This window comes from Amblyomma americanum, chromosome 1 (assembly GCF_052857255.1).
Source record: "Amblyomma americanum isolate KBUSLIRL-KWMA chromosome 1, ASM5285725v1, whole genome shotgun sequence".
In the NCBI taxonomy this organism is placed as follows: Eukaryota; Metazoa; Arthropoda; class Arachnida; order Ixodida; family Ixodidae; genus Amblyomma; species Amblyomma americanum.
Genome location: NC_135497.1, coordinates 32,999,688 through 33,025,664, shown reverse-complemented (window position 1 = coordinate 33,025,664; position 25,977 = coordinate 32,999,688). Strand labels below are relative to the sequence as shown.

The window sequence follows — 25,977 nt, the reverse complement described above, 5'->3', positions numbered from 1 at the left end:
GTGCGCGTGGAAGCTGCCTCGACTGCAGCGCCGTGCCGTAATCCGTGCAGTTTTTATGAAGTTTCTTCCACATGCGTAGTGATGAAATGACACGTGGTGGCTGATGTCCCGGGTGGCTTTGTTCAAATGCATGCCGCTCCATGTTCACTCCTGCACGGCACCACCACGCCGAAGCACAGCCTGAGTCGAAGCAGCGCACAGCAGTGTCGCAGTCGGCCGCTAGGAGAGCGCCGCCTCTGCCCACGCCAGGTGCGGCCCAAGCCCATGGAAGCGCTGCGCACCTCCGCTGCAAGGCTCGGCAGCCACGCCCGCCAGCTGCCAGCGGTCTCCGTGCCAGCACATGAGTTGGCGGCCTGCCAGGGCTTCGTGCTGCGAAGTTTACAAAGACCTCTTGCAATGAATTTCTGCCGTTTTCCGCTGCGTCCCAGCATCGAACTATATGAGGGGCCAGATGAGAAAACTTTATTTTTTTGCACACAACAAATGTTTTTACTATATATAAATAACGGCGAGGGCGGAAACTGTGCGAGAACCCTCTTATGCTACCTATGGCATCAAGACTGCCAGAACGACGACCCTATATGTATATATAGGGTCTCGGTTCTGGCAGTCTTGATGCCATAGGTAGCATAAGATATATATATATATATATATATATATATATATATATATATATATATATATATATATTGTGAGACTGTGGACCAAGCGAGCTCTTTATTCCCGCTGGCAAATATGGCGGCCACTCCTCAAAAGGCGAAGATGCGAGATGATGATGGATATTCACAGATGAAGACGAGGGTCACGCACTGTGCTCACACTTTCTCCCCCTATGGGCGAAAGCGACCGTCCCGGGCGCACGTTAGAGGGAAGTAGGGCGACGGGTGAAGGGCTTTAAACGCGACACATGAACAACGCGATAGTTCACGGGGGACGTTTGTTCGAGTACAGTTTACGGACCAATAAAGCGGCTGAGAAATTTTTCGCACAATCCGGGGGTACGCACAGGAGTCCACAGCAACACTTCATCACAAGGGAGAAACGCACTCCACGGTGTTTGAAGTCATAGGTTGTTTTCCGGGAGGCTTGGCAGGCGTCAGTGTTCAGGCGGGCAATGGTGCGACAGTAGGCAAGACGGGAAATACGTCATTGGAAAGGCCGGAAGAGGTTGTGGGGGCAGAGAAGAAAGATGCTTCGAGAGTGAAGGTAGAGGGGCGACCGAACACAAGGAAAAACGGGGGGAAACTGGTTGTTCGTTGCACGGCAGTATTGTAGGCAAAGGTTACAAAGGGGAGCATGGCGTCCCAGTTGGTGTGGGCGGGGTGAATGTACATAGACAGCATATCTGACAGGGTGCGGTGAAACCGTTCGGTGAGCCCATTGGTCTGGGGGTGATAGGCTGAAGTTGTTTTATGGGCGGTCCGGGAAGCATGAAGAACTTCGGCAAGGATGCTGGAGAGGAATGACTTGCCGCGGTCACTGATAAGGACACGTGGGGCTCCATGGCGCAGAAGAATGGCGTTGAGGAAGAAATGGGCATTTTTGGAGGCAGAGCCAGACGGAACGGGGCCTGTTTCAGCGTACCGTGTTAAGTGGTCGACGGCTGTGACGATCCAGCGGTTGCCCGATGAGGTTAGTGGCAAGGGACCGTACAGGTCAATACCAACGACTTCGAAGGGTGAGAAAGGGCAGGGAAGAGGTTGTATAAGGCCAGCAGGAGACGTGGAGCTTTTGCGGCGTTGGCAAGGGATGCAAGATGCAATATATTTGGCTACAGAGGTGGAGAGACCAGGCCAAAAGAAACGGCGCTTTATGCGGTCATATGTTTTCTGGAATCCTAAGTGGCCGGCCACGGGGTCGTCATGAAGTGCTTGCAAAACCTCACGGCGAAGAGAATGGGGAATGACAGGCACCCAGGCGTGACCCAGGGCGCTATGATTGTGCCAAAGAAGGGTGCCGTCAACCAGCTTGAAACAGTTGAGTTGGCGTCGGAGGCTGGCATTTGGAGGCCGCATAGCACCACTCAGGCGTTCAATGAGAGTCCGGCAGTGAGGATCGGCCCGCTGTGCTGAAGCGAGATCGCCGAGAGCGGGAGCGGGCACCAGATCAATGGCTGCGGCCGTCGAGGCGTGGGTAGCGATGGAATTAGTAGTTGGGAGCGATGAAGCAACAGGAGCAGAGCACAGAGGTTCTGCGGAGGCGAGGGGGCAACGAGAGAGTGCATCGGTGTCTGTGTTTTTTTCCCGATTTGTAGGTGACTGTGAAATCATACTCCTGGAGGCGGAGAATCCAGCGGCCGAGGCGCCCAGAGAAGTTCTTCTTTGACGACAACCAGCACAGCGCATGATGGTCAGTTACAATGGTGAACTGGCGACCGTACAAATAGGGGCGAAATTTCTGAACGGCCCAGACAACTGCAAGACACTCTTGTTCAGTGATCGTGTAGTTCTGCTCCGCTGCAGTCAGGGTACGACTTGCGTAAGCAATCACGCTCTCAGTCGAAGATTGCTGGCGCTGCAGAAGAACGGCACCAATGCCGTGTCCACTAGCGTCAGTCTGCAAAATAGTTGTAGCGCTGTCATCAAAATGAGCCAGTATCGGATCAGATGTGAGAGCCTGCTTTAGAAAAGTAAAGGCGGCCTCGCAGGCCTCAGACCAAACGAAGGGCGTGCTGACTCCAAGAAGCTGATGCAAAGGTGCGGCGATGGATGCGAAACCTCGGATGAAACGACGAAAGTATGAGGCGAGTCCTAGAAAACTGCGCAGGTCTTTAATCCGTGTGGGGCGGGGAAAATCCAGTACTGCAGCAACTTTGTCAGGATCTGGTTTTATGCCTCTGCAACTAACGACGTGTCCGAGAACTTTGATAGAAGTGGAAGCAAAGCAACACTTCTTTGTGTTTAACTGAAGTCCGGCCGCGGAAAGAGCACTTAGAACTTCATCGAGGAGGGCGAGGTGCTCAAAAAAAGTCGAGGAGAAAATTACGATGTCGTCCAGGTAGCAGAGGCAAGTTTTCCATTTCAGCCCGCGGAGTACGGTGTCAATCATGCGTTCGAACGTGGCCGGAGCATTGCACAAGCCGAACGGCATAACGTTAAATTCATATAAGCCATCTGGCGTGGCGAAAGCTGTCTTCTCTTTGTCCTCTTCATGCATGGGGATTTGCCAGTAGCCGGATCGGAGGTCAAGACTAGAGAAATATTAGCACCTTGGAGACAGTCGAGGGCGTCGTCAATCCGAGGAAGTGGATAAACATCCTTTCGAGTGATCTTATTGAGGGCGCGATAGTCGACGCAAAAGCGTAGGGAACCATCCTTCTTTTGTACCAGCACGACTGGTGAGGACCAAGAACTTGAAGAAGGTCGTATGATGCGGCGCTTGAGCATGTCGGTGACATTACCTTGAATAATTGTTCGTTCACTAGAAGACACACGATACGGGCGGCGGCGAATGATGCGCGAACCGTCAGTGTGGATGCGATGCGTAGCCGCCGATATTTAGCACAAAATTTTCGACTGGGTATCGAAAGAAGCGGCATGTTTGTTCAAGGGGGCAAGCAATTCTCCTTTTTGAGCATTCATGAGATCGTCGCTGATAGTAGCGGAAATAGCTGCCGGAGAAGAAGGATGGGACGAAATGGCGAAGCTGGATGGTGGCGAGGAAAAAACGGTGACAGGTTGAATGGTAGACACAGAAGCCACTTTAGTACCAGCGCGCAGAAGAATGGGCTCCGACGTAGTATTGAGCGCAGTCAGAAGGGCAGTCCCATTGACGAAGCGAAGAAGGGATGCGACGAGGAGAATGCCCCTGGAGAGAAGACGTGGCACGGCTGTGGCGAAAACGTCCCCAGCATGTACGTAAGCAGAAGCAACTGAGATGACATCTTCAGAGCCGGGATAAAGCACATGGTCCGCGGTGTTGATCAAGTGATGAGATGGAATTGCAGGAGCGTCAGAAGGGTCGGAGTCAGCAACTTCCAGAGTAGGAGGGCAACATGTAATGACAGCTTGCGCGGAGTGGAGGAAATCCCAGCCAAGGATGAGAGGGTGAGCACAGGATGGAAGTACAGCGAACTCGATGTGGTGCAGGATGCCGTTGATAAGGACGCGTGCTGTACACAGATCGGAAGGATGCATGGATTCTTCATTAGCAGCACGGAGAGAAGGACCGCAGTAAGGAGTGCGCACTTTACGAAGATGGGAACACAAAGCAGAACTGCTGACGGAAACAGCGGCGCCGGTGTCAATCAATGCGTCTACAATACTGCCTTCAACATTAACAGCTAACAAGTTCGACGGCAGCGTAAGAGGAATTGAAGGGTGGGCGAGTGGTGCAGCTTTAGCTCCGGAAACTGCACAATATAGGTTTCCGTATTGCGACCAGGTGCCTGAGAGGCTGGAAGTAGAGGCGATGAAAAGCGCCGGAACGGTGACGGGGAGCGGCGGCGCGACAAGCGGACAATCGGCGAGCGGTCGGTGGAGAGAAGCGGGGAGGATTGTTGGGGCGAAACGTTGGCCGGTAAGGAAACGATGAGTATGTGTCGTCGTGATGAGGAGTATTGGAGGCAAAAGTAGGGCGGTAACCACGCGATGAGTAGGTTTCGTCGTTGCGAACGGTACCCAAACTGGTTACGCTCGTCGCGCTGACGCCGACGACAAACGCGGGCATCATGTCCACGAATTCCGCAGTAGTAGCAGATAGAGCGAGGCGAAGGCGGCCGCCAAACCGCTGGGTACATTGCGGGCCGCTGGGATAAGGAGGCGACAGTCGGCTGTACGGGCGGCGAATGTGAGGCATAGACGGGAGGAGCAGGATACGCTGCGACCTGGGCATACGTAGGCGCACAAGTAGACACAGATGGTTCGGACGCCGCGGGACGAGTGACGGAAGTGAGCTCGTCCTTGATTAGATCACGCAATGACGAGGTCGGAGGCCGGTGCTGATGGGAATCCAGCGGCGGTAAGGTGGAGCCGTGCAGCTCCTCGCGGATGATGGAGCGGATGAGAGAGCGCAAGTCCACATCAGTTGAAAGGCGGGGTTCCCAGGCGTCTTGCAAGCGGAGGGATTGGAGGTCTTCAAGACGGTGACATGTGGTGCGGATATCGTTGACTGTGGTAGGGTTTTGGCCAGCCAGCGTGGTAAAAGCAAAGGAGCCGATGCCTTTAAGAATGTGACGGACCCGATCGTACTCGGACATGGCACTGTTGACACGTCGACACAGGCTCAAGACATCTTCAATGTAAGACGTGTAAGATTCGCCGGGCAGAGGGGCACGCGCATCTAACTTTTGTTTGTAGGTGACAGGGCTGGCACCAAGAGTGCCAAAAATTTGCCGAAGCTGCGATGTAAAGTGGGTCCAGTCCGGGATGGTATCTTTATGGTTGACGAACCAAGTCTTAGCCACGGCGGTTAAATAGAATGGCACGTGGAGAAGCTTCATGGCAGAGTCCCAGCGATTGTAGGCACTGACCTGATTGTACTGATCGAGCCAGTCCTCGACGTAATCACCACGGAGACCCGCAAATGTAGGAGGCTCGCGCTGAAGGGTCGTGACGATCCATGTAGGGTGTCCAGGTGACATAGGAGCAGCGGGGGCGTTGAAGTCAGGGTTGCAGGCGGAGGGATCAGCAGGTAGGGGTAGCACACCTGCTGGAGCACCGGCAAGGCCTGCGGAAGCGTCACGGCGTTGTTGATCGACGGTTTCCATCTTCGGAGATGGTCCGGCCAGGTGACGACCGGAACGGAGCTGCAGTGTGGTGACGGAGAGGACGCGGGATCTAGAGCGGCCTCCACCACTTGTGAGACTGTGGACCAAGCGAGCTCTTTATTCCCGTTGGCAAATATGGCGGCCACTCCTCAAAAGACGAAGATGCGAGATGATGATGAATATTCACAGATGAAGACGAGGGTTACGCACTGTGCTCACTATATATATATATATATATATATATATATATATATATATATATATATATATATATATATATATATATATATATATATATAGGGTCTTGATTCTGGCATTCTTGATGCATAGGTAGCACAACAGGGTTCTCGCACAGTTTCCGCCCTCGCCGTTAGATGACGTTCGACGTCACACTCGCGGTATTACAGGACGTGCTACGTCCGCTGCTATGGACGAGGGTGGCGCTGGTGAACACTCTCAAGGTTCGCTTACACTCAATAAAAATAAATACCCACGAAACCAGGAGATTGAACACCCGTCGCCGTAGCACAGTTAGAAGAGCACCGAACGTGATATTCGGAGGTCGTGGGTTCGGATCCCACCGGTGGCATGGTTGTTTTTCTTATGCTTGATAAGTAACTTTCTTTTAGCTACAGATTAAGGGAAGTATTATTCTCCCATTGATTGGCACTACCAATTAAAAAAATCAAAATAAACATGCACCTTGGTTTCGGTGATTGTTGTCTTCCTTCATATATATATATATATATATATATATATATATATATATATATATATATATATATATATATATATATATATATACTACTGCACTGCACTCCACGTGCTACACTGTTTTGGGTTTTAGTTTCGCGCATCCTAATAAACGTTGCACGCAGTGCTTGCCCTGTCAGAACATTTGCTACGCGAGTATCGTGCACATCCGTTTCTTTGGCACGTTATAAAAAAAGTCTAACCCTGAAGAACACTTATGTGGGTCTCGTTTTTAAGCATGACAGTTGAGCGCCTCTTCTACGGCAAATTCATGTGCCGCAGGACTCCATTTCGCGGAGGCGGCCATGATCCACGGTGGACTCACCACACAGGAAGCTTGCCGACCACACAAGACAGCCGGACCGCACTCGGACGCTTCCAGGTTCACTTGCTCCGACTGGTCTCCTGCGCAAAGGCACATCCATCATAACGCGAGAGATTTCTCCACTTGGCTGCTTATAGCTTGACACAAAGACCGCACTTAGTGACCTCCATTCTTGTTCACCAGTAAGGAATTTTTAGTGCCGCGGCATTGAAGAGCTGCAAAGTCACGAAATTTTGTGTTCTTCACCTATCGCCCACGTGCCTCGCAAAACGCACTACGGAGCAGCGACTTCCTCGCATCAACAACCGCCGCATCACATCAGCTCACTCACCCTTGACACCGTAGGCGAGCGTGGCGCAGCGGCCCGCTTGTGGGGGCGGCGTCCGGGGGAGGCAGGCCGGCCGCACGGCACGGCTCTGGGGCACGGCCGCGTCGAGCCGCAGTAGCGCCAGGACACCGTCGGCCGAGCGCAGCACCGCCGCGATGGCCGCCCTGACGTCGAAGGGCGACGCGGACTCTTTGCGCACGGAGCCCAGTCGGGCCTGCCACTCGCCGCTGGGGTCACGCCTGCGAGCTATGTCCCGTATCTGTTGAGCCAAATAAAACGAGCCTTCTCGAGCATGGAGCAGAGACTGTGGATAACCAGCGCCACGTCCACGTGACAAAGAGGATGAGGGAAGGCGCCCCCGCTAGGCGCGGGTTCACTGATTACAAAATGGCCGCGTGCAGTTTTCTTGACCTCCAGTCTTTTCTGACTGAGAAAGACATAACTGGACCAACCACTTGAGTCTGTTTCCTTTTTTAATGTAGAATGCGCTTTAAGGGCTGCTGCACCAGGTTTCCTGACGGCAGATTTTGAGCGGAAATCTGAAAAATCCAAGAAAGGGTCCGTATTTTTGACCGTCACAATAAATGGAAGCAATGCACCTTGGTGGTAACCGGTAACTATTTTCTAAGATGTTATCGCCATCTTAAGGTGTAATTCGTAAGGTTCTAATTAGTCAGCCTATCTAAGATGGGCTGGCAATAGGAAAAACGCGCACCTTCAGCCGATTTAGACCACCTATTCATCGTCACAAACCCTTGCATCTGGCCATGAACACTGCCATAACGCTGCTTTTCTAAGGACGTCTTGCGAACCACAAGGACTGCATCCTCCTCTCCATATCTCATCGCTTGGCGAAGCGATTGCTTAAGTCGAGCTTCAGGTATGCACCTTGCAAAGGGTACATTATCTATGAGTTTGCCTATAATTCTGCCCGAACCAAAACGCATTCTGCAGCACATTCAAGGAGAACGAATTGGAGCGCCGTTCCTAGCGAAGACGAGCTTTCAAGCAGGCGCACCCCTGCGGCAGGCAGGCTCCGGCGGTGAGCACCCATCGGTCGGCGACCAGCGTGCCGTCGCAGACGTGCCTGCCGGCTTGCAGGAGCATCACATGCCAGGGCCAGTCTCCGTGGCGCACCTCCTGGGTCGTTGGCAGCGCTGAGGACTGGCCGCACTCTGCGCGAGACGGCAGACATCATGCGCCTCCTCGAGGCATCTTACGCGGCTGTGTACCGCGCGCGCCCCAGAGCTGCTGCTCTGCTAGCTAGCGCCGTAAGTCTTGTCTTAGACCAACACGGGTGACGCCACGCCCACAGGCACGCCTCCAGCAGGAAGGAGGCCGACCACACAGAGGCCAGAAGCGGACCAATGGCGCGCTTCTGAACGAGGAAGATGGCGGGATACACTCCCGCCATCTGGCAGTCCATTGCTTAATGTGTTCCACGCGTTCCTGCAAGACTGTCGAATGCACTGTTGGTGCGAATAATGTGCATAGAATCATTTGTGAAATCACAGAAGGTACCCACATTTTCAGACTACGAAAAGACTGTCAGCACTTCCTTGATAGCTCTAACAAAACATGCAATAGAATACAAGGTCAATTTACATAGGTCGCGTAGGCGCAGCTCGAATGCGGTCTTGAACGAAACGCTAGCGACATTAGTGAGGCTGCGGACTGTAGCGCCAAAATGAAGTGTGAGGACAAACGCAAATAAGAGAATAATAATGGGTTACATATTTCTGGTTTATAAACGTTTAAAACAATGTTGATTTTTGGTTTTAGAATGCTTCGTGTGCATTTGTCTGGAAAGAAAACACTTTTATTAAGAAAAATATTTACGTTCGCGCTCTCTCTGAGCAGCGCGTAGAGGCTCTTATCTCTCTCATCAGCTCGTCATCTCGTGACATCGTTGGATGCGGCTGCTTGCCTTTTAACAGCGTTCATTTCAAGCGCTTGGTTACTTTTTGTCCTCGTGCTATATTTTTGTTGGCTACGTGTACGCGCTTGTTTTCTGCCATACCAGCGACAATTCCAGTCGTACTGCTCTGCATTGCCACTGAGAAATGTGGTACTGAGCAAGGCGCAAAACGAGCTCGGCGTGATGTCGTCCTTACGTAGGCAAGCCGATCGAAACTGCACAGGCCGACCTTGCTGAAATATTCTGAGCCGAGATTGGGGATTGGCATTGGCCTTCCAGAGGTCGACTTCGTCGGCCCGACGCGTTTCGTCGACATCCCGACGCAGGGCCGAGCAGGAGCCTATGCACAACCGAGACCGAATTCTATAATTGGCTGGTAAGTGGCCCGAGAATATGTGCCAATGTCAGCCCAAGTAAGAACCGATCCCTTTGAGATCTCTGTCCAACCACTCCCCGTCACCGCCCTGATAACCGATAGCCAGCAATGTTGATGCAGTTTTGTATTGGGTCCTCCTCGTCTCTTACTTTTGTATACTAAAGAGCTTCGCGGGGAATATTAAGCTCTTGCTGCACACCCGCCTCCAATGACCTGCAGCGGGCTCATGTCTTGCTTGGTATCGATTGAATGAATGAAGGCCTTTAATCATCCTCCAGAAGTTACCAAACACGAACGCAATGACTTTATTCATACATTCAACATTCGAGCAAGCCATGAGCCAGGTGCAGGCTTCAGGACGCGGGTGTGTAGCAACAGCTTAATAATCCCCGTAATGCTATGCCAATTGCGTCAGTGCACAAGAGATGCAAGAAAAACGAAAATAACCACGCAGGGCCAACATCTACACAACCAAAAAATGTTTTATTGCATGAAGAATACATCACTGTTGTGCACTGCATTTATTTATGCAGGCAATAAACTCATAATGGTAATATTCTTCCACTTCATTACTTCGTTCACTCTGCATACGTTGCAAGTGTGATTTTTCGCACCGCACGATAACAATTCGACCTTCTTTGCACGCGAGCATCTAAAGCCAGTCAGAACAAGGTGAATGAGCAAGCACACACGCGAACGCGCCAACCAATTGTATATCTCGTCTGCAGCAGAATAATTGGCGCAGTTATGTTACATACATAGAGAAACCCAGCAAAATCACCAAAATGGCGCTGCAGAGTTACTTTACCCATTGCACGCTGTTGCGGCCCAAGGTGAGAATAGTCTTCAATCAATCGAAAAACAGCGGAAAGCTGACACAGGAGTGCCAGCATTTTTAATCACTAACGCTTGTGAAAGTTTCCGTGTCACTTGTGCAGCAGCTTTGTGGATTTTCCGAGTGGAGGCCAGAGGTGACAGTTCTCTTTTTTTTGCAACACTGCTTTTTAATCTACAATTTTAATGCCTGCCCTTTGCGCAACACCTGCCAGGCCACAGGATAACTAAACAGCCGAGACCTCATTATATTTTAAAAACCAGTAAAGGTGCTGCTCGTCAGACAGATTGCTTGATAGTAACCGTCACTGGCCTACACGTTCTTGGCAAGCCCTTGTGGAATGTAAAATGGTGATTCAACTATGGAGCATTAGCCCCTTTTCTTTTCCAAGTACAGTGAGGTGGCATCAACGTACGGAATTACTCCCTTGTTTCCTTCATGTGTTTGTTTCTGAAAACTCGTCTTTTTGGTTCACTGAGATCCGTGAGCACTTGTTCTGCTGCAAAAAAAAAAAGCAAAAGCACGGATATACCCGGTCTCTGGATAGATCTGGTTATCTTAGTCGCCTTCTGTGAGTCAAAGATGAAAAGTAAGAAGCTGCATGGGGGCTGTGCGTCCTGGTGCAGCGGAGGACTTCGGATTAGTTTGTGCAAACTGTCATTATGCATGTATGCTGTGTGCGACGCCAAAGGGGAGGGCTCCAGATCAGTTTGGGTCACCTGTGGTTGTTTAAAGTACTCTATGACTTGCACAGTAAACGAGCGTTTTTGTGTTTTACCGCCATCAAAATGGGGCTGCACCAGCCAGGATTTGATCTCTTGACCTTGGGTTCAGTGGCCAAAGGCACTTAGCTGCTTCAGCAAGTAACGTGCCATTTTCTTCCCCGAAACGTTTGGTGGTTTGGTTTATAGGGGTTTAACGTCCCAAAGCAACTCAGGCTATGAGAGACGCCGTAGTGAAGGGCTCCGGAAATTTCGACCACCTGGGGTTCTTTAACGTGCACTGACATCGCACAGTACACGGGCCTCTAGAATTTCGCCTCCATCGAAATTCGACCGCCGCGACCGGGATCGAACCCGCATCTTTCGGGCCGGCAGCCGAGCGCCATAAGCACTCAGCCACCGCGGCGGCAATCTTCCCCGAAACGGCTTGCTAGAGTATGCAGGCTAGTGAATGCTAAATACCAAGATATTTCTGGTAAGCAACAGCACTGTTGATTTGTTAGATGTCCAGAAAGGGCTCTCGTGCAGTTCATTTATCTGTGGCGTGGCGAATTCGGGCAAATTAACAGGCAAACTAAAAAGAGCACTTGTGCCACATCCCTCACGTACATGCCTTTATTTCAAGAACTGCGGTTGTAACAACGCTTTGAAAAAAAATTTGCTCATTGGTGGGCAACAAACTTTCGAAATTTGTGAGGAATTAGAGAAAAAATGAGGTTACACGTGTTCGAGAAATTCCTTCAGTCCTTTGTTGACAAATGAAGTGTCCTACTTATGCGAAATAATTTGATTTGTGTCAACGTACAAGATAATTTCGCATTTCATGATATCATTGGTCTTCTTTCTGGAGACTTCGCTGCTAATCGCATATTTCTCACAGAAAAGAGATCAACATTGCATTAACAATGGGCCAAAGTGTCTATCTGCTCCTTCACTTTTTTTGAGATAGAATTTTTGCACTAGTGGCGGATGTGTCAAAATATCAAACACCCTAATAAAACACTGAAATCGACTAAAATATGAACAGCCATTTCACTCTGAAAATACTCGAGACGCTTGTCACAGTGAAATCTAAAAGGGACAGCGCGAAGAAGGCAACAGCTTTCATCTTCTAAAGCAATTCTGAAACCCTACAAGCTGAACACAGCTTATTCCCAAGAAATCATCCTTTGTCGACTTTTAGAAACAGAAGAAATTTATTGTCACACATTGCTAACTCTGCCTTGACATAACTCGGCACCCTCCAAAACTGTTCTGAATACCAAAGTAGACAACAGAAATTATTTATTAGACATCAATTAAATGAATAGCTTTAAAAAATATATTAGGGCGACTTAAGATTCTATAAACAGCCCTGCTGGTAACACGCTCATTAAATATTTATTAATTCGAAAGCATTTCTTGCCTCATGAGTGGGGGGACAGGATGTGTCACCGCGGGCTGCGCACAGAGCGTGTCCTCATGAACTGCCAATCATCCTTAAGAGTGTAATTATCACTTGTAATGATTAATAATGATTGGATGGAAAGTTTAAACGACCGAATTACTAAACAAAATAAACATCATAATTAAAAAGAAAAAGGCATAAAATAATGTAAGATAAAATAGAATAACGAAATAAGATAACAGAAAATAAAGAAATAAAATTAAGGAATAGAATAAAAAGTAAATGATTAATTACATTACTCAGTAAAATAGGAGGCCAGTCACCAATGTTGTCGGGTAATGGGTTGTATTCAGAAACCGTGCACGGGAAAAAAGAGTTCTCGAATGCTTTGGTCCTGCACGAAAAATATTTAACCTTTTTGGTGTGATACGAGCGTGTGCAGTGCTGGTTAGCCGATAGAATGCACAATATTCTGTCTATTCCTAATTGGTTGTTATACAATTAATAGAAAACTTCAGCTTGTCCTTGTAATGCGTTGATGGGAGGTTTATTTTAGAGTTCTGCAGGCCCTAGAAAAGATGACGGGGATGTGCACAAGCTGCGCAAGTTAGAAATGAACCTGGCTGATGCATTCATGAAGAAAATAAGCACAAAAATGATAGCTACAGAACAAGCCCTTTTGGTAAGAAATATCACAGAGAGGATACTTCCCACAACATAGAAAATTTTTGTCCAAATCAAAAGATCACAACTAAAGCAATCCAAAATGTAAAATAATGTTACTGTTTTCTATGAATCAGCCTAATAAGCAATTTAGCTGATTAGATTAACTGAGGGAAATTGATTATATATGTATAACATAAAATTACCAAAAACTGAAAAACATAACAGGTTTAAATTCACGACGTTTCGGCTCGAGGACCAGCCTCGACCAGCCAGAGGGCACTCGAAAAAGGCTGGTCCTCCAGCCGAAACGGCGTGAATTAAATCCTGCTACGTTTTTCAATTTTTGGTGAATTTATATTATATTGATCAATCAGCTGCAAAGAAATCACTTCCGGTGTGTATATATATATATATATATATATATATATATATATATATATATATATATATATATATATATATATATATATAGAGAGAGAGAGAGAGAGAGAGAGAGAGAGAGACAAGCTAAAGTAAATGAGAGGCCCGTTTGACAAACTTATGAAGGGAGCCAACAGTCACCGAAACCAAGGTGCATAGGGGAATGTTTGTAATTTTTTTTAATTTGTAGTGCCAATCAATTGGTTTAAAGAAAATTACTTATAAAGCAGCAGAAAAGAGAACCATGCCGCCGGTTGGATCCGAACCCACGACCTGCGAATATCGCGTGTTGGCTTCCTTAATATATTTGTCAAATGAGCCCCTCATTTCATTTGCCTTGTCTGCCAATAGCTTAACGGGGGTCTCGGTTCCGGCAGTGTTGATGCCATAGGTAGCATGAGGGCTCTCGCACAGTTTCCGCCCTCGCCGTTAGATGACGTGCCACGTCACACTCGCGGTATTACAGGACGTGTTACGTCCACCGCTATGGACGAGGGCGGCGCTGGTGAACACTCTCAAGGTTCGCTTACACGCAAAACATATATACCCACGAAAGCAGCAGACTGGACTGCCGTCGCCGTAGCTCAGTTGGTCGAGCACCAGACGGAATATTCGGAGGTCGTGGGTTCGGATCCCACCGGCGGCATGGTTGTTTTTTCTGCTTCTTTATAAGTAATTTTCTTTTAGCGACAGATTAATCGAAGTAGTGTTCTTCAATTGACTGGCACTGCACATAAAAAGAACAAAAAAACGTTCCTCTGTGCACCTTGGTTTCGGTGACTGTTGGCTTGTGTGTGTGCGTGCGCATGCGTGCGTGCGTGCGTGTGTGTGTGTGTACACACACACCCAGGTGCGGCTGCGATGTCCAGCTGCGGCGGCTATACCACTAAGTGGCGCAGTATTGCCGGAGAAGAAAATACTGCTTGATGGCTGTTTGGCTCCTTCCTCCGTGGTTGGTCTTTTGCCCCCTGACCTTCCGGCCAGGATAAGCGACAACACCACGCATCCTTCCAGGAGGGTGGCCGTGCGTCCACGCGCACTGTCGTCCGCCTCAGCCCAGTTCGGCACACCTGTCAACAGGCAACCACGCAACAGTTAACAAAACAGGGGTCGCATCTGGGCATTGTACTGCCCTACTACCTACATACTCCACGCACTCTCTCTCTCCCTTTCTTTATTCCCTTCTCCCCCAGACCCATCTCGTACAGCTCCAGCTGCCGTTTCCTGCTTTTTATATTTTTTACTTCCTCGGTATTGTCTTTTCTCCCCCCTGCTCTAGGTCTAACCCCTATAAATAAATGGCAGACACCAATGAAGCAAATCACCCATGAAAAAGATTGGTCCTCCGATCAACACGTCGAGGAAAATGAAAACGTTTCCTTAAACGATGCGTGTACTTCGCTCTCTTTTATATATATATATATATATATATATATATATATATATATATATATATATATATATATATATATATATATATATATATATATATATATATATATATATATATATATATATATATATATATATATATATATATATATATATATATATATATATATATAAGGAAGCCAACAGTCATCGGAACCAAGGAGCATAGGGGATTTTTTTTCGGTTAAATATAATTGACTAATAAAGCAGAAGAAAAAACAACCATATGCCACCGGTGGGAACCGAACCGGAGGTCGTGGGGTTGGTTCTCAGGTGCAGGGTGCGCAACCTTTTGGACTGTAAGAATGTTGAGTTGAGTATCCAGATTTTCTTGGTGTAGCATGACGCCTGAAGAAGGTCACTGCGAAAGGTTGTATAAAGCCGTCTTACTGCCAGGGTCAAAGAGAAATAACTGATATATGTAAGTGAAGCAGCAGCACATAAAAGAAGTCGCAAAACTAGACCCCTATCAAATTTATTCACCTGAGTGACAGCAATACGTACAATCCGCATCTCCCTTGACTACAACGATCAAGCACTTGGCCCTGCAAGCAAAGGGACACCTTACTGCAGCTGTTGGATTGCAGAGGGCGCGGAAGTAAAGTGGCCTAGACCAACCAAGCAAGTTGTAATGATCACCTAACTAGAAAACCATCCGATGCTGTGTAATTTCAGTTTTTAGTAATTAGTGCACACTGCTACAAAATGGGTACCACAGACTGTAAAGCGCGTTGGGGAGGAAGCTTAACATACTTGAAGGAACTTTCTTATATGCATTCTTGGAGAGATGAAAGGCCATGATAAAAATTTCTTTTCTATGATCTTCCTGACAAAATTATTAATGACGCCCTTTTAGTACACGCTGACACAGTTAACTTAAAGCTGAATGACACAGCTAACCGCGGTTATGCTTGTGTGTTTTCTGCTTTGAAATGATGCGTTAGACATTAGTATGCTGGGAGCACTCCCTGGTATTCCTGTGCGACCGCTAAATTGTTTATAATTGAAGTTTTTCTCGATGCTGTTTTGTTTCCAACAACCGAACAATACCTGTGCCGTGAAAGATGGGTTTAGGCCACCTGAAACGAATAAAAAACTGCAATCGATTCAATACAATACCAAACGATCACTGCAATAAAATCCTGAGGCAGGAATTGGCCTCCTAATGTGGTCTCCCTTTCCCTACTCTTTCTCTCCCATGAATTGGCATTTGTGCAAGCTCCTTTTAATAAAGATTACTCAACACTAATTGGTATAGATTTAATTCACTACAACGCTGAAACCAGCCCGCTTCAAGAGCCAGAATAGTAACAAAGGAACCAGCGATTATATTGCATATTGCAGTTTTTTTCGTGCCTCATATGACAAGAGGTCACCTTTGCCCTAACAGCTATTGTTCGGTTAATGAAACCGAAACAGTACGAGAGAAGAATTTTAATTATCAATTATTTAGCGGCCGTAGGCAAAATAAAATAACTTTGGTGATATTACAAAGAAGGAAACATGTAACTAAAACTAGATGTCTATACTCATTTAAATTCAATTATTGTGTAATAGTGCATTTAGATGCCTGAAAAGAAATATGAGCTAATAGATATCCGGCCATGAAGAAAATGGTAAGGTTCTGGTAATTTCTGAATCCTGAGGCACGAAGCAGGCCGCACGGCGAAGCCTCTTATTCACCTAGATAGGCAACGTGCAATGAGTACTTTTGTTGCGGCCAGTCGACCGCCTTGGTCATGGAAAAGATGACCACACTACTAAAAATAAAACTCCAGGTTTTAGTGGCAGCTGGGACCACACTGCAGCGCTAAAAGAACATGGCTTTCGGATTAGGCTAACAAAACCATCAAAAGAAACTATTTTAAGGTGAGAAAAATTCCAACTCTTCGGTTCAGAATTTGAAGCCCATGCACTTCACTTTCATATTGCATGAGCCTTGTATAGACTGCTCAACTTCTTGACGGGTTAAACCAGATTTTTTGCCTGAGAGTACGAGGGAACCAACACTTTGTTGCGGCCACTGATGCTCATGAAAGTAATAAAAAAATACTTGTGCGAGACAGCATAATGTTGCTGCTTACGCATGACAGTGTACCAGCACTCGAGGTCACATTAACACTGGTCGCATTCCAAGAATAAGGGGTAGTAAGCTCACTTCTCTTGGAGATTACCATTAGACCAGGCTTCCTATGGGTGGATAATTCATAAACGACTTAAGCTGCAAGTGCAGGGTGAACGAATAGGCCCTGTAAGCTTGAATAGAAGCTTGCTCTCGATTTGTTTTTATTTTGCTCACAAGTCGCAGCTATACCGTGGCATGACAAAAGATGACTACGCTGTTCCAACCTGATCTTAGAAAGCGACACAGACTGCTGTTGAGAAGCGTCGAATGATGCTGGTAGGTGCTCTTTTTGCACTGTAGAATAACACTTCAATGCTGAATACGTTATCAGTGCATGTCATACTCTAGACACTGCCCTAAGTTAAATGCAGTGGCAATAAAGAATCAGCAGTTCTTAGTTTGCAATACCAAAACGTCCCGTAAAATAAATTATATCCTTTTTACGAGCCCTCCATTTATATAACCATATGGACATGGCTTTGTATGCAGCACTGGCTTAGGTGTCAGATTTTATTTAATACATCTGTTGAGCTCATTCAAGAACTAGAATTGCACTGCTTTCCCCCACACGTTTTTAGCAGATCATATTGCGAACAATATTGCGAACCAACACTTCGACAGTCCCGTTTGTGACGAATGATGCCAATAAACTGCTTTCATGACAAATTTGCATAGTTGCCTACGTAAGGACACAATGGCTGTAAATTCAAGTGGTCTAGACATACTTAGCGGAGCTGCATAAGCGCATGTTTGAAGCATAAATTAGAATTTTTCCTTCTAAGCCCATGCAACGTGGTGGGAACTAAAAACGGTAGCAGCTAAGTACTCAAATGTGAAACAATGCTTAGAGTAGTAACGAGTACTACATTAGCCGGTGACTTTGAGCTGGCAGCCAACACCATGACAGCAAAGGCTCAAGCCAGACGGAAATAGTTTCCATGTGCTAATGGCCTGTTGTATATAGTCAGCAACTAACTCAGGCCGGTTTACACTTCCATAAGACTGCACGGTTTCCGTGAAACGCACGAAAGCGTAATCAAAGCAGCTTTTTATGACCCTAGCAAGCGCAAATTTCTCTAAGCATTTTGCCTCCGTACAGAATACCATAGCTCAATGCAGTGCCTTCAGTCAGGTAGATTTGCCACTCCGCGAGCACATCAGGTTGAACGGCACATATACAGCGACAGCAATCTGTATGCCTCAACCAGTTCTGGGCGATCGCCTCGAGGAAACGTTGTCTAACTTTAATACTCGCTAATTAATAAAGTGCTGAAGTGTCACCCACGTTTTAAATCACGGCGCAGTGCAAGTTACGCACAAAGGGCTATTCACTCAGACGTGGTGAGTCCAAAGTTAGCGGAATTGGATCCCGGCAGAGGCGGAAGCGTCGGAAAAATGCTCGTGTGTCGTGCAATGCCACTGCACGGCACACAAAGCCCCAAATCTTTGTGTATACACACTGCCCCGCAACTGTAGAACGATAGTCGAAAGTGGCCAACGGCACAGTCATAAAAAGTAATGTACTCTGCGCCCACACCGTACTGGCGCGGCTGCTAAATCTGAGTACACAGCCGCCTTAATGCGGCGACGTGTAACATGTCACCGCTGCTCCCGTCCGAAAAGATATCTGGTAGCGCGCCTTAATAAAGCAAGAGGCACTCAGGTGCCCACGGGCGATCGTCCGCTGTTGCATCATACCAGAGCGCGGGGCTGAAACTGCTGAGAACAGTATAAGCATCCATAATATATTTCGCAAGCTAAATTACCGCTCAGGCACCCGTAATGCAATTGATTTTCACGTACAGACTCACCTTGCAGCACGGTCGCGCTGAATTCTCAACAGAAAGCTGCACACGGGATGGAGAACGCGCGAAAGCAGCACATGTCGCTGAAGCGTGCGCATGCGCTCTTCGCCGCCGGTAGGGCGCATGATTGACTCCGTGCTTCCGAACTTGCGCCGTAAAAAGCAGAACTCTGCCGTCGTTGTTTCGAGGAAAAAATCTTGATAATAACGCTGATAAAAAGACTTGTTTTTTTTTGTGTCAGATACTAAACCATTAAAAGAGCTTCAAGTATCACCGGCCGTCACGAATTAAACCAAAGCAGGGTCCGTGGTAAATGTAGCCCGGGGTTGCATGTAGGCCCCACATCGGGCCATCTGCATATGCCAAGCTTTTTGAGGGACGGCTGGCTTTACTTCAGGGCTGTAGCCTGGCCCTACCTTTGAGTCCAGGCTTGAGCTGAGCAGCCTGGCATAAGCTCACCGCCCGATCAGTTGCCGATCTATCGGCTACCGACCAGAAGCCACTAAATGGCCGATGGTCAACAGTCGGCCTGTGTCGCTCGGGATGCCAGCCAAAATGGTGTCATAACACGTCGGAGGTTTCAGATGTGACTTTCCGATGATAGCTTGGTAGTTTGTATGAAAGCGTATGTTCCATAGTGAATTCTGTTAATTCCTGGCACCTGCTGTAACAATGAATGGTTGTGCTTTGTGTTGACTGTACTGCGTGAAATACTGCATGAAAATTATTTGCGTTCGTGGTGAATCAACGCTATGACCAGAGTGCACACTCCAGTGATTTAAACTATGCACATGCTTAATATTGCTGTAAACTTTGGGCGCTGCTTTCATAATGGAGAAATCTGTAGCTCGAGATCTTGCAAATAGGAAGTAAATGCTGCCTGGAACGCTTACGCTATTTACATGTTACTGAGTACTAAAAAACTGCGACTGAAAAGGGTTTTGTGCGCACTGAGTTTTGTAGATGTGATGGTGACGCGATACTGCCCTCTTATTATCATAGATGCCATGGAGAAGAGACTGCTGTATGTCATATGCGATGGTCTTTCCAAAGTGCCCTATCGCATGCCCAGATGCTATTTTGACTTGTGTGTTAGGCACATAGCTCTCTAAAATGAGGTCCGTTGTTTTACTGAAATCTTGGGTAATCTCCTGAAAGAAGTGTTTGCTTGAAAGTTTCCTGTTACTGCAAGATCACGGTTCGTATTTGTTAATTATCCCGTGCCTTTTTCGTTTTGTGCGCGCTTGATTTTGTTTCATTTGGTCTGCGTAGCCTTTCATTGTATTGCCGAATATGTGTGTCTGTATGTGTTCTAAAAAGCAGCGCTAATTGCACCGGGAAATCACAGCGCAATTTACAGCAATTTTGAGCCATTTATGCACAGCAGGCAACTAGCTCCTTCTGAAAGTTTAAACTTGTCTCATGGGTTAGTTCAACAACCTATTGTATCACTATTCCGAGTCGCGTGTGTTGTGGTTTTAAAGTAATAAGTTATGACTTCGGTTAAAAGTTTGCACTGTTGTCTCTTTTCACGTGAGCTAAACTCAATCGGCACAATTCTGTCACGACCAATTGCTCGCAAACTCGGATGATCAAGAAAGGCTGTCAAATAGGTCGCTGTACCTATAGTGGTACCTCTTGGGCATAAGGACAAATAGTTGGGCCTGTTATTGGTTCGTTAACGCTTCGATCTTCGGCGCGGCACACGAGGCATAGACGAAGGAAGAAGACACAACGAGCGCTAAAGATAGCGTCGGTAGTCTGCGCTCCTCGTGTCATCTTTCTTCGCCTTTGTCTCGTGGGTCGCGCTGAACCTGGAGGCGTTCGAGGATTTATTTCTCTCTCCAAAAATCGTGTGATATGACTTCACTTTCTGGTTTTTTAATTATGACGTTATTATTTAGTTGTCCGCACACTTCGAAGAGGGCGCTGGCTCCCCACCATAAGCCGCCATGTTTTTACCGTATGGACTTCTATTCTAGCTACGTTATCACTACATCTACCTTGTAAATTATCTGAGCCACACGTCATTTGAGTATTTTGGTCATGCCATCTCCTTTGAGTTTACCCTTCTGTCTATATATACGCTATTCCTTCCCGAAATAAGCAACCAGTTCAAGTTAGCGCAGTGGTGGTGTCCGCCTTCTCTTTGTCCGTGCCAAAAAGTTACGCTATGTTGTGTTGCCACAAATAGAACACCTGGAAGTGTATTCAGTCGTTCCACGGCTGCAGCAGGCCATGTACGACGGGCATAGCATTGCACTCTAGACAGAAGCGTAACAACTTCTAGAACAGGAAATTCAAAGTAATGCCACTCACTGTATATCCTATTATTTACTATTTTCAAGTGGCACTGCTACACCCACACCTGCTGGCCTAAAGCACACGGCACAGGTGCGCTTTATGTGAGCCAAGCAGAGGTGCGCTTCCCCAGCCAGTGGCTCGCCACGCACCTGGGGGACTGCACAGCAGGTACACCACCAGGTCACTTCGGCACGCTCCCGGAGAGGAGAACCTGCGCCGTCGTTCACATTCTTGAAAGCACGGAGTGTCACGCGCCAAGAAACCTCTCGCAGAACATGATGGCATTCACATGCCGCCAAGCGTTGGAGTGAGCAATCAGCATCCCGACGCTAGAGTCGCTCGTTACCTGTTATGCGCGCTTAAAAGAACCCACCTGAGGCCCGGCGGATCCAGCAGCTGCAGATACGAATCGCTGCTGTTGCCATCGTGGTGCAGCTCCACCCGGGAGGGCGGCCTACCAGAGGGGGCTGAGGTCAGCATCTGCCGCACGAGCGCGCTTGGCGACCGACTCACCCAAGGTTGAGCGCTGCGCACGCGGTGTCGGCCAGCTGCTTGAGCAGGGAGTCCCGCCGGCGTCCCTCGGGTAACCCGTCCACGCATACCTTTCGGAAGTGGCCGCGCTGGTAGGCGCGCAAGTAGCCGCCCAGCTCGGGCAGGCTCACTGCGCGCCCGGCAACCGTGTTGGTCCCCTCGCCGCCCACAGCCCACCGCGAAAGACTACTCACAGCAGTTCTGCTCGTCAGCGCAGTTGTCACAGTCCAGCCGTGCATCGCACCTCTGCGCGATGTCGACGCACTGGCGGTCGCCGCAGTGGAGAAGTCCCGGACCGCAGTTGTCTGCATAAGTGATCCTTTGTTTTAGTCGTATTCCCGAATCGACACGTGTGTTGCGCATTAGTTTACACCGTCTGGGGATGACGTGGCACAGTGCGTATTTGCATTTTGCCTGCATCAATATGTGGCCGCTGCGGCTGGGGTTCAATCCCACGACCTTGGGATCAGCAGCCGCTGAACGCCAAAGCCACTGCGGCGGCTGATACATTGGCTTGGTTCACGTTTAAAGGGAGCACGGCCCAACAGGGGACGAAGACACACAGAGGCGGAAAAATGCACGAGACAGGCGCCAACTTAAAACAGACTTGTGAGCTCTCTGTGCAGTTTTTCTTGATATGCACGAAAGCTGCCGGTTACATATCGATTAAGCCGTTGAAAATGAGCCTCTTCGAACGAGATGAAGCTTAAGATTCAAATCCTTCAGAAGAAATGGATTACCAGTGGTTGCAACCAAGTCATATATATGCAGCTCTAGCCATCCGAACTCTCCTGAACTCCAACTTCCAGTTTTGTTTAACCTCTAGCATCCATGGGATTGCAGTATCTTGCTAGATATTTTTTATGGTAGTAGCCGGGATGGCAAATGTAAATATACGCTTGAAAAGATTAACATGTGGCCAAATTGATGCCTTGCTTTAAGATCGCAGTAGCGTCTACGAATCAAAGCGTGCCGTATTGGCTGCTGGTAAAAAGATGCTTAGAAGTACAGCCGCCATTGCCAGACCATGGGATCCGCAGTAACGGTTGTAAAGGCGCAACATGAAAACACGCCATAAATGGCGCTCCTCGCAGCCACAACAGAAATTAAAAGTAATAAATGTGAACGTATGTTAATCAGTCGCATGCAGGAACAAATGGCGACGCATACTATAATTACCGGGCCAATGAAGCCGAAAAAGAGCGGAACTTGAGAATTTTGCGTTAGCATTCTAAAAGAAGAGCGCTCGGTCCAAGTAGCGCTGAGAAGTTTGGTCAAAGGCGGCGCGAATCTTCTGCTAAGCCTGTTCTGCGTTGTATTCCACATTGTGCTGTCATATACGTTTTTTCTCCGTTCGTTTTGTGTAATAGCTTTTCTTTTATTAAAAAATCACTTGGTCCAAATTTAGTTCTTTCTTCTTTCTTGTAGTTATTTGTACTCATTTGTGTCCTATTACATGATTGTAGTGTCAGCTGTTGTTGCCAATTTTTGCATACATTCAAAAGTTTGTTGTTTCTGTTTTCACATTCTTTTTTTATTTTTGGTTTTTGTGAGCGTGTGTGCTGCAGCTCCTGGTTTTAGAGTTGGCAATGTGAGAAAGTGAGAATCCTCACCTTACAGCCAGTAGTGCGATGTCAACGCACACTGAGACCGTTGGGCCTCGTTCGCGGTGTCGGCTCAGCTCATGCGTCGCGCAATAAGACACTCACCGCAGGAGGTTTCGTCCGAAAAATCCGGGCAGTCGACGACACCGTCGCATATGTGGCTCTACTTGCTCCTCGCCTTGAGCTCGTTCGCGCAGCCTGCGTTCGGAAGTGTTTTAGACGTCGTTACACGAACTGCTGTTACAATGTGTCCTGCCTCTGCTAATCTTAGCCCAGCCGCTATTTGTGTTGCAGGCGAAATGTGGGGAAAAAAGGCAGCAAATTATGCCAGATCTTGTGGCAGGAACAGCGCAGCACGAGACAATGAAGGGACAGGCGGGACACGACGCTGACTAACATCCAGATTTTTAATGCACGTTCGTCGAATATATACATCTCGCTCGTGCAAGAAGCAAAGGACCGAATAAAAAACCCATAAGAAGTGCACGTGGTAATAGATTAGGACTATGCACGCCGTTAATCAATTTCACTGTCACGAAGCGCTATCGAAGGTATGCTGACGCATACGTCACTCTTATTTCTGATGTTGAAGTCTTCTTCAATCTCCCTGGTCGTTGACATCAGAAAAAAGAGCGACGTATGCGTCAGCATACCTTCGATAGCGCTTCGTGACAGCGAAATTGATTATCTGCGTGCATAGTCCTAATCTATTACCACGTGCACATCTTATGGGTTTTTATTCTGTCCTTTCTTTCTTGCACGAGTGAGACGTATTAAAAATCTGGTTGTTAGCCAGCGTCGTGTCCAGCCTGTCCCTTCTTTGTCTCGTGCTGCGCTGTTCCTGCCAGAAGATTATGCACCAACCAGCCCAACTTTCCACCTTGCTAAATTATGCCAGTCCTGCCTTTTTTATTCCCTTTTTCTGTCTCTCCAAAGAATTCGTGCCATATTATCTGTTGCTTGCCCAGCAGCTAGCCTTGTTATTCTGTCAGAGAGATTGTTCGTAACCGTGGCGCAATTTTCCAAGAAGTTTCTTTTGAAAATAAGGGTGTACGTAATTCTACTTGGTGACGTAGTGGATTTATTTGGTGCTTGAACTTTCTATCGAATGTGCTTTGCTACAGCAATTTGACTAACGATTCACCTTCATGAGGCACACGTGCCATTCATACCTTTGCCATACCGGATTGCCTAATTTAAACAGTTGGCACCAACACTTTTTCCTTGTCCTCACCGCGCACTCCATACCGGATCCTAAGGGAAGGATTTGACTTAATTCATCTCAGAGTGGTTCATGACCGTTCTTTTTAGTTTTAGGTGCAAGGAAAGGTTCTAATTTCTCCGTGATTCTAGGGTAGGAGTTATGCAACAAAGAGCTTTGCAAACTAAAAAAACACAGCCGTCAGCATGGACTTGGCACTAGGGCTAAAAAAAATATTGTAGCACGTTCAATGGTTTGCTGTAAAAAACTCGCAATGTCAGCACAATTGAACTAGTTCGGTAGCTACAAGGATAGTCCAGATGAAGATAGCAGCTTCTAGAACACTTTCATGAAAACGCAACATTCCTCTAAAATGTAAGGGCTATTTCGCAAGTTTGCTGAGTCGTTTCCGGACCTCACTGACGGGCTTCTGAAACGGGCGCCGCTGAAGTCTCAAAGCAGGGCCCGGTTACAGTTGGGTTCTATCGAATATCTATAAAAAAGGCTGCACCTCTGTCTAGTGCCAGCATTGACAAAACCCACGAGTGTGACGGCGCCATGCGATTCCGCACATCCAGCACAATAAACTCTTTCAGCGACCAGTTTTATGAAGCACACAACATAAGCCACCTGCCGTCGCTATTTACTAAGGGTATGTTAATATTTGAATGACGAATAGAATACACTCCCTTTTCAAACCAATGAAATATTACATATTCATAATTATTCGAAATGAATCGAATTGGTACTCAAGTTTTAGAATAATTGGCACGCCATAGTTTTCTTGGGCCACTCTAAAATGAAATTAAAGAATGATTCGCGAATGCGAAGTCAAATGAAGAGCGTTAGCTTAGTTGTTTTTGCCGATGCTTTCGACTATGCCTTATATTATTACTAACGATGATTATTAACGAGCACCTTCGTTATATATGAGTCTCAAATTCGTTATATCCGAATTCCACTCCCACGTCTAAAATTCGGCCACCAACGTGTACATCACGAATGGACGACTTTATTTTTGGTACCATCGGCACCTCTTTGCGACCACCGGTTAGCCCGCCACGCCCCTCCGAAGGTCCCCCTCATTACGGTTTTGAGGACCAAATGTCGTCGGTACGAATCCCTCACACAAGCCAGGGTTGAACCCGACTAACAACTTTGTGCACCGAAGTGCGTCAGTTTGCTTGACATCCCTCCAAACCCTCTGCACCAAATGGATGGCCTACAATATTGTCACCAATGGAGACCCCAAGTGGCACCAGTCTCAGCACCCGATCAGACGTAACATATACAACGGAGAAAGACGGGCTAGCCTGTGACTAGTGTTAGAATGCATCTAGAAATCGCGCAAAATTGTGCTGTCTTGTGTTGGTCTCTTCCTTGCCCCTGTCTTTTTGAGCGGTTTGAAGATGCATTCCGTTACATATATAGCGGAGCGCCAGCACAGGGGCTAAACCAGCCGCCGTCCCCGACGACTGCGCGCGCGCGGTCACGTGATGAGGGGTCACATTTTGCACAACGCTGCAGCAATGTGATCAC

At 47.6% G+C, this 25,977-nt stretch overlaps 1 protein-coding gene across 1 annotated transcript; it reads right to left on the bottom strand.

The window, feature by feature from the left end:
- Nucleotides 1-219: 219 nt before the first annotated feature.
- LOC144125918 (transmembrane protease serine 2-like) lies at nucleotides 220-24,418 on the bottom strand. Its single transcript, XM_077659771.1, has 10 exons — nucleotides 24,410-24,418; nucleotides 23,343-23,400; nucleotides 21,828-21,938; nucleotides 21,616-21,763; nucleotides 21,476-21,556; nucleotides 21,252-21,313; nucleotides 8,132-8,288; nucleotides 7,117-7,352; nucleotides 6,786-6,865; nucleotides 220-369 (listed from the first exon to the last, which is right to left on the bottom strand). Exons 1-10 carry the CDS (start codon nucleotides 24,416-24,418, stop codon nucleotides 220-222), a joined length of 1,092 nt encoding a protein of 363 aa, XP_077515897.1.
- Nucleotides 24,419-25,977: the final 1,559 nt, after the last annotated feature.

Bases quoted from the DNA above. Each gene is read 5' to 3' on its own strand.
- LOC144125918 (XM_077659771.1), bottom strand. The intron at 21,939-23,342 runs GTGAGTGTCTTA...TCACTTATGCAG, and splicing joins TTCGGACGAAACCTCCTGCG to ACAACTGCGGTCCGGGACTT. The intron at 6,866-7,116 runs GTGAGTGAGCTG...GCCTTTGCGCAG, and splicing joins GCTCGCCTACGGTGTCAAGG to GAGACCAGTCGGAGCAAGTG.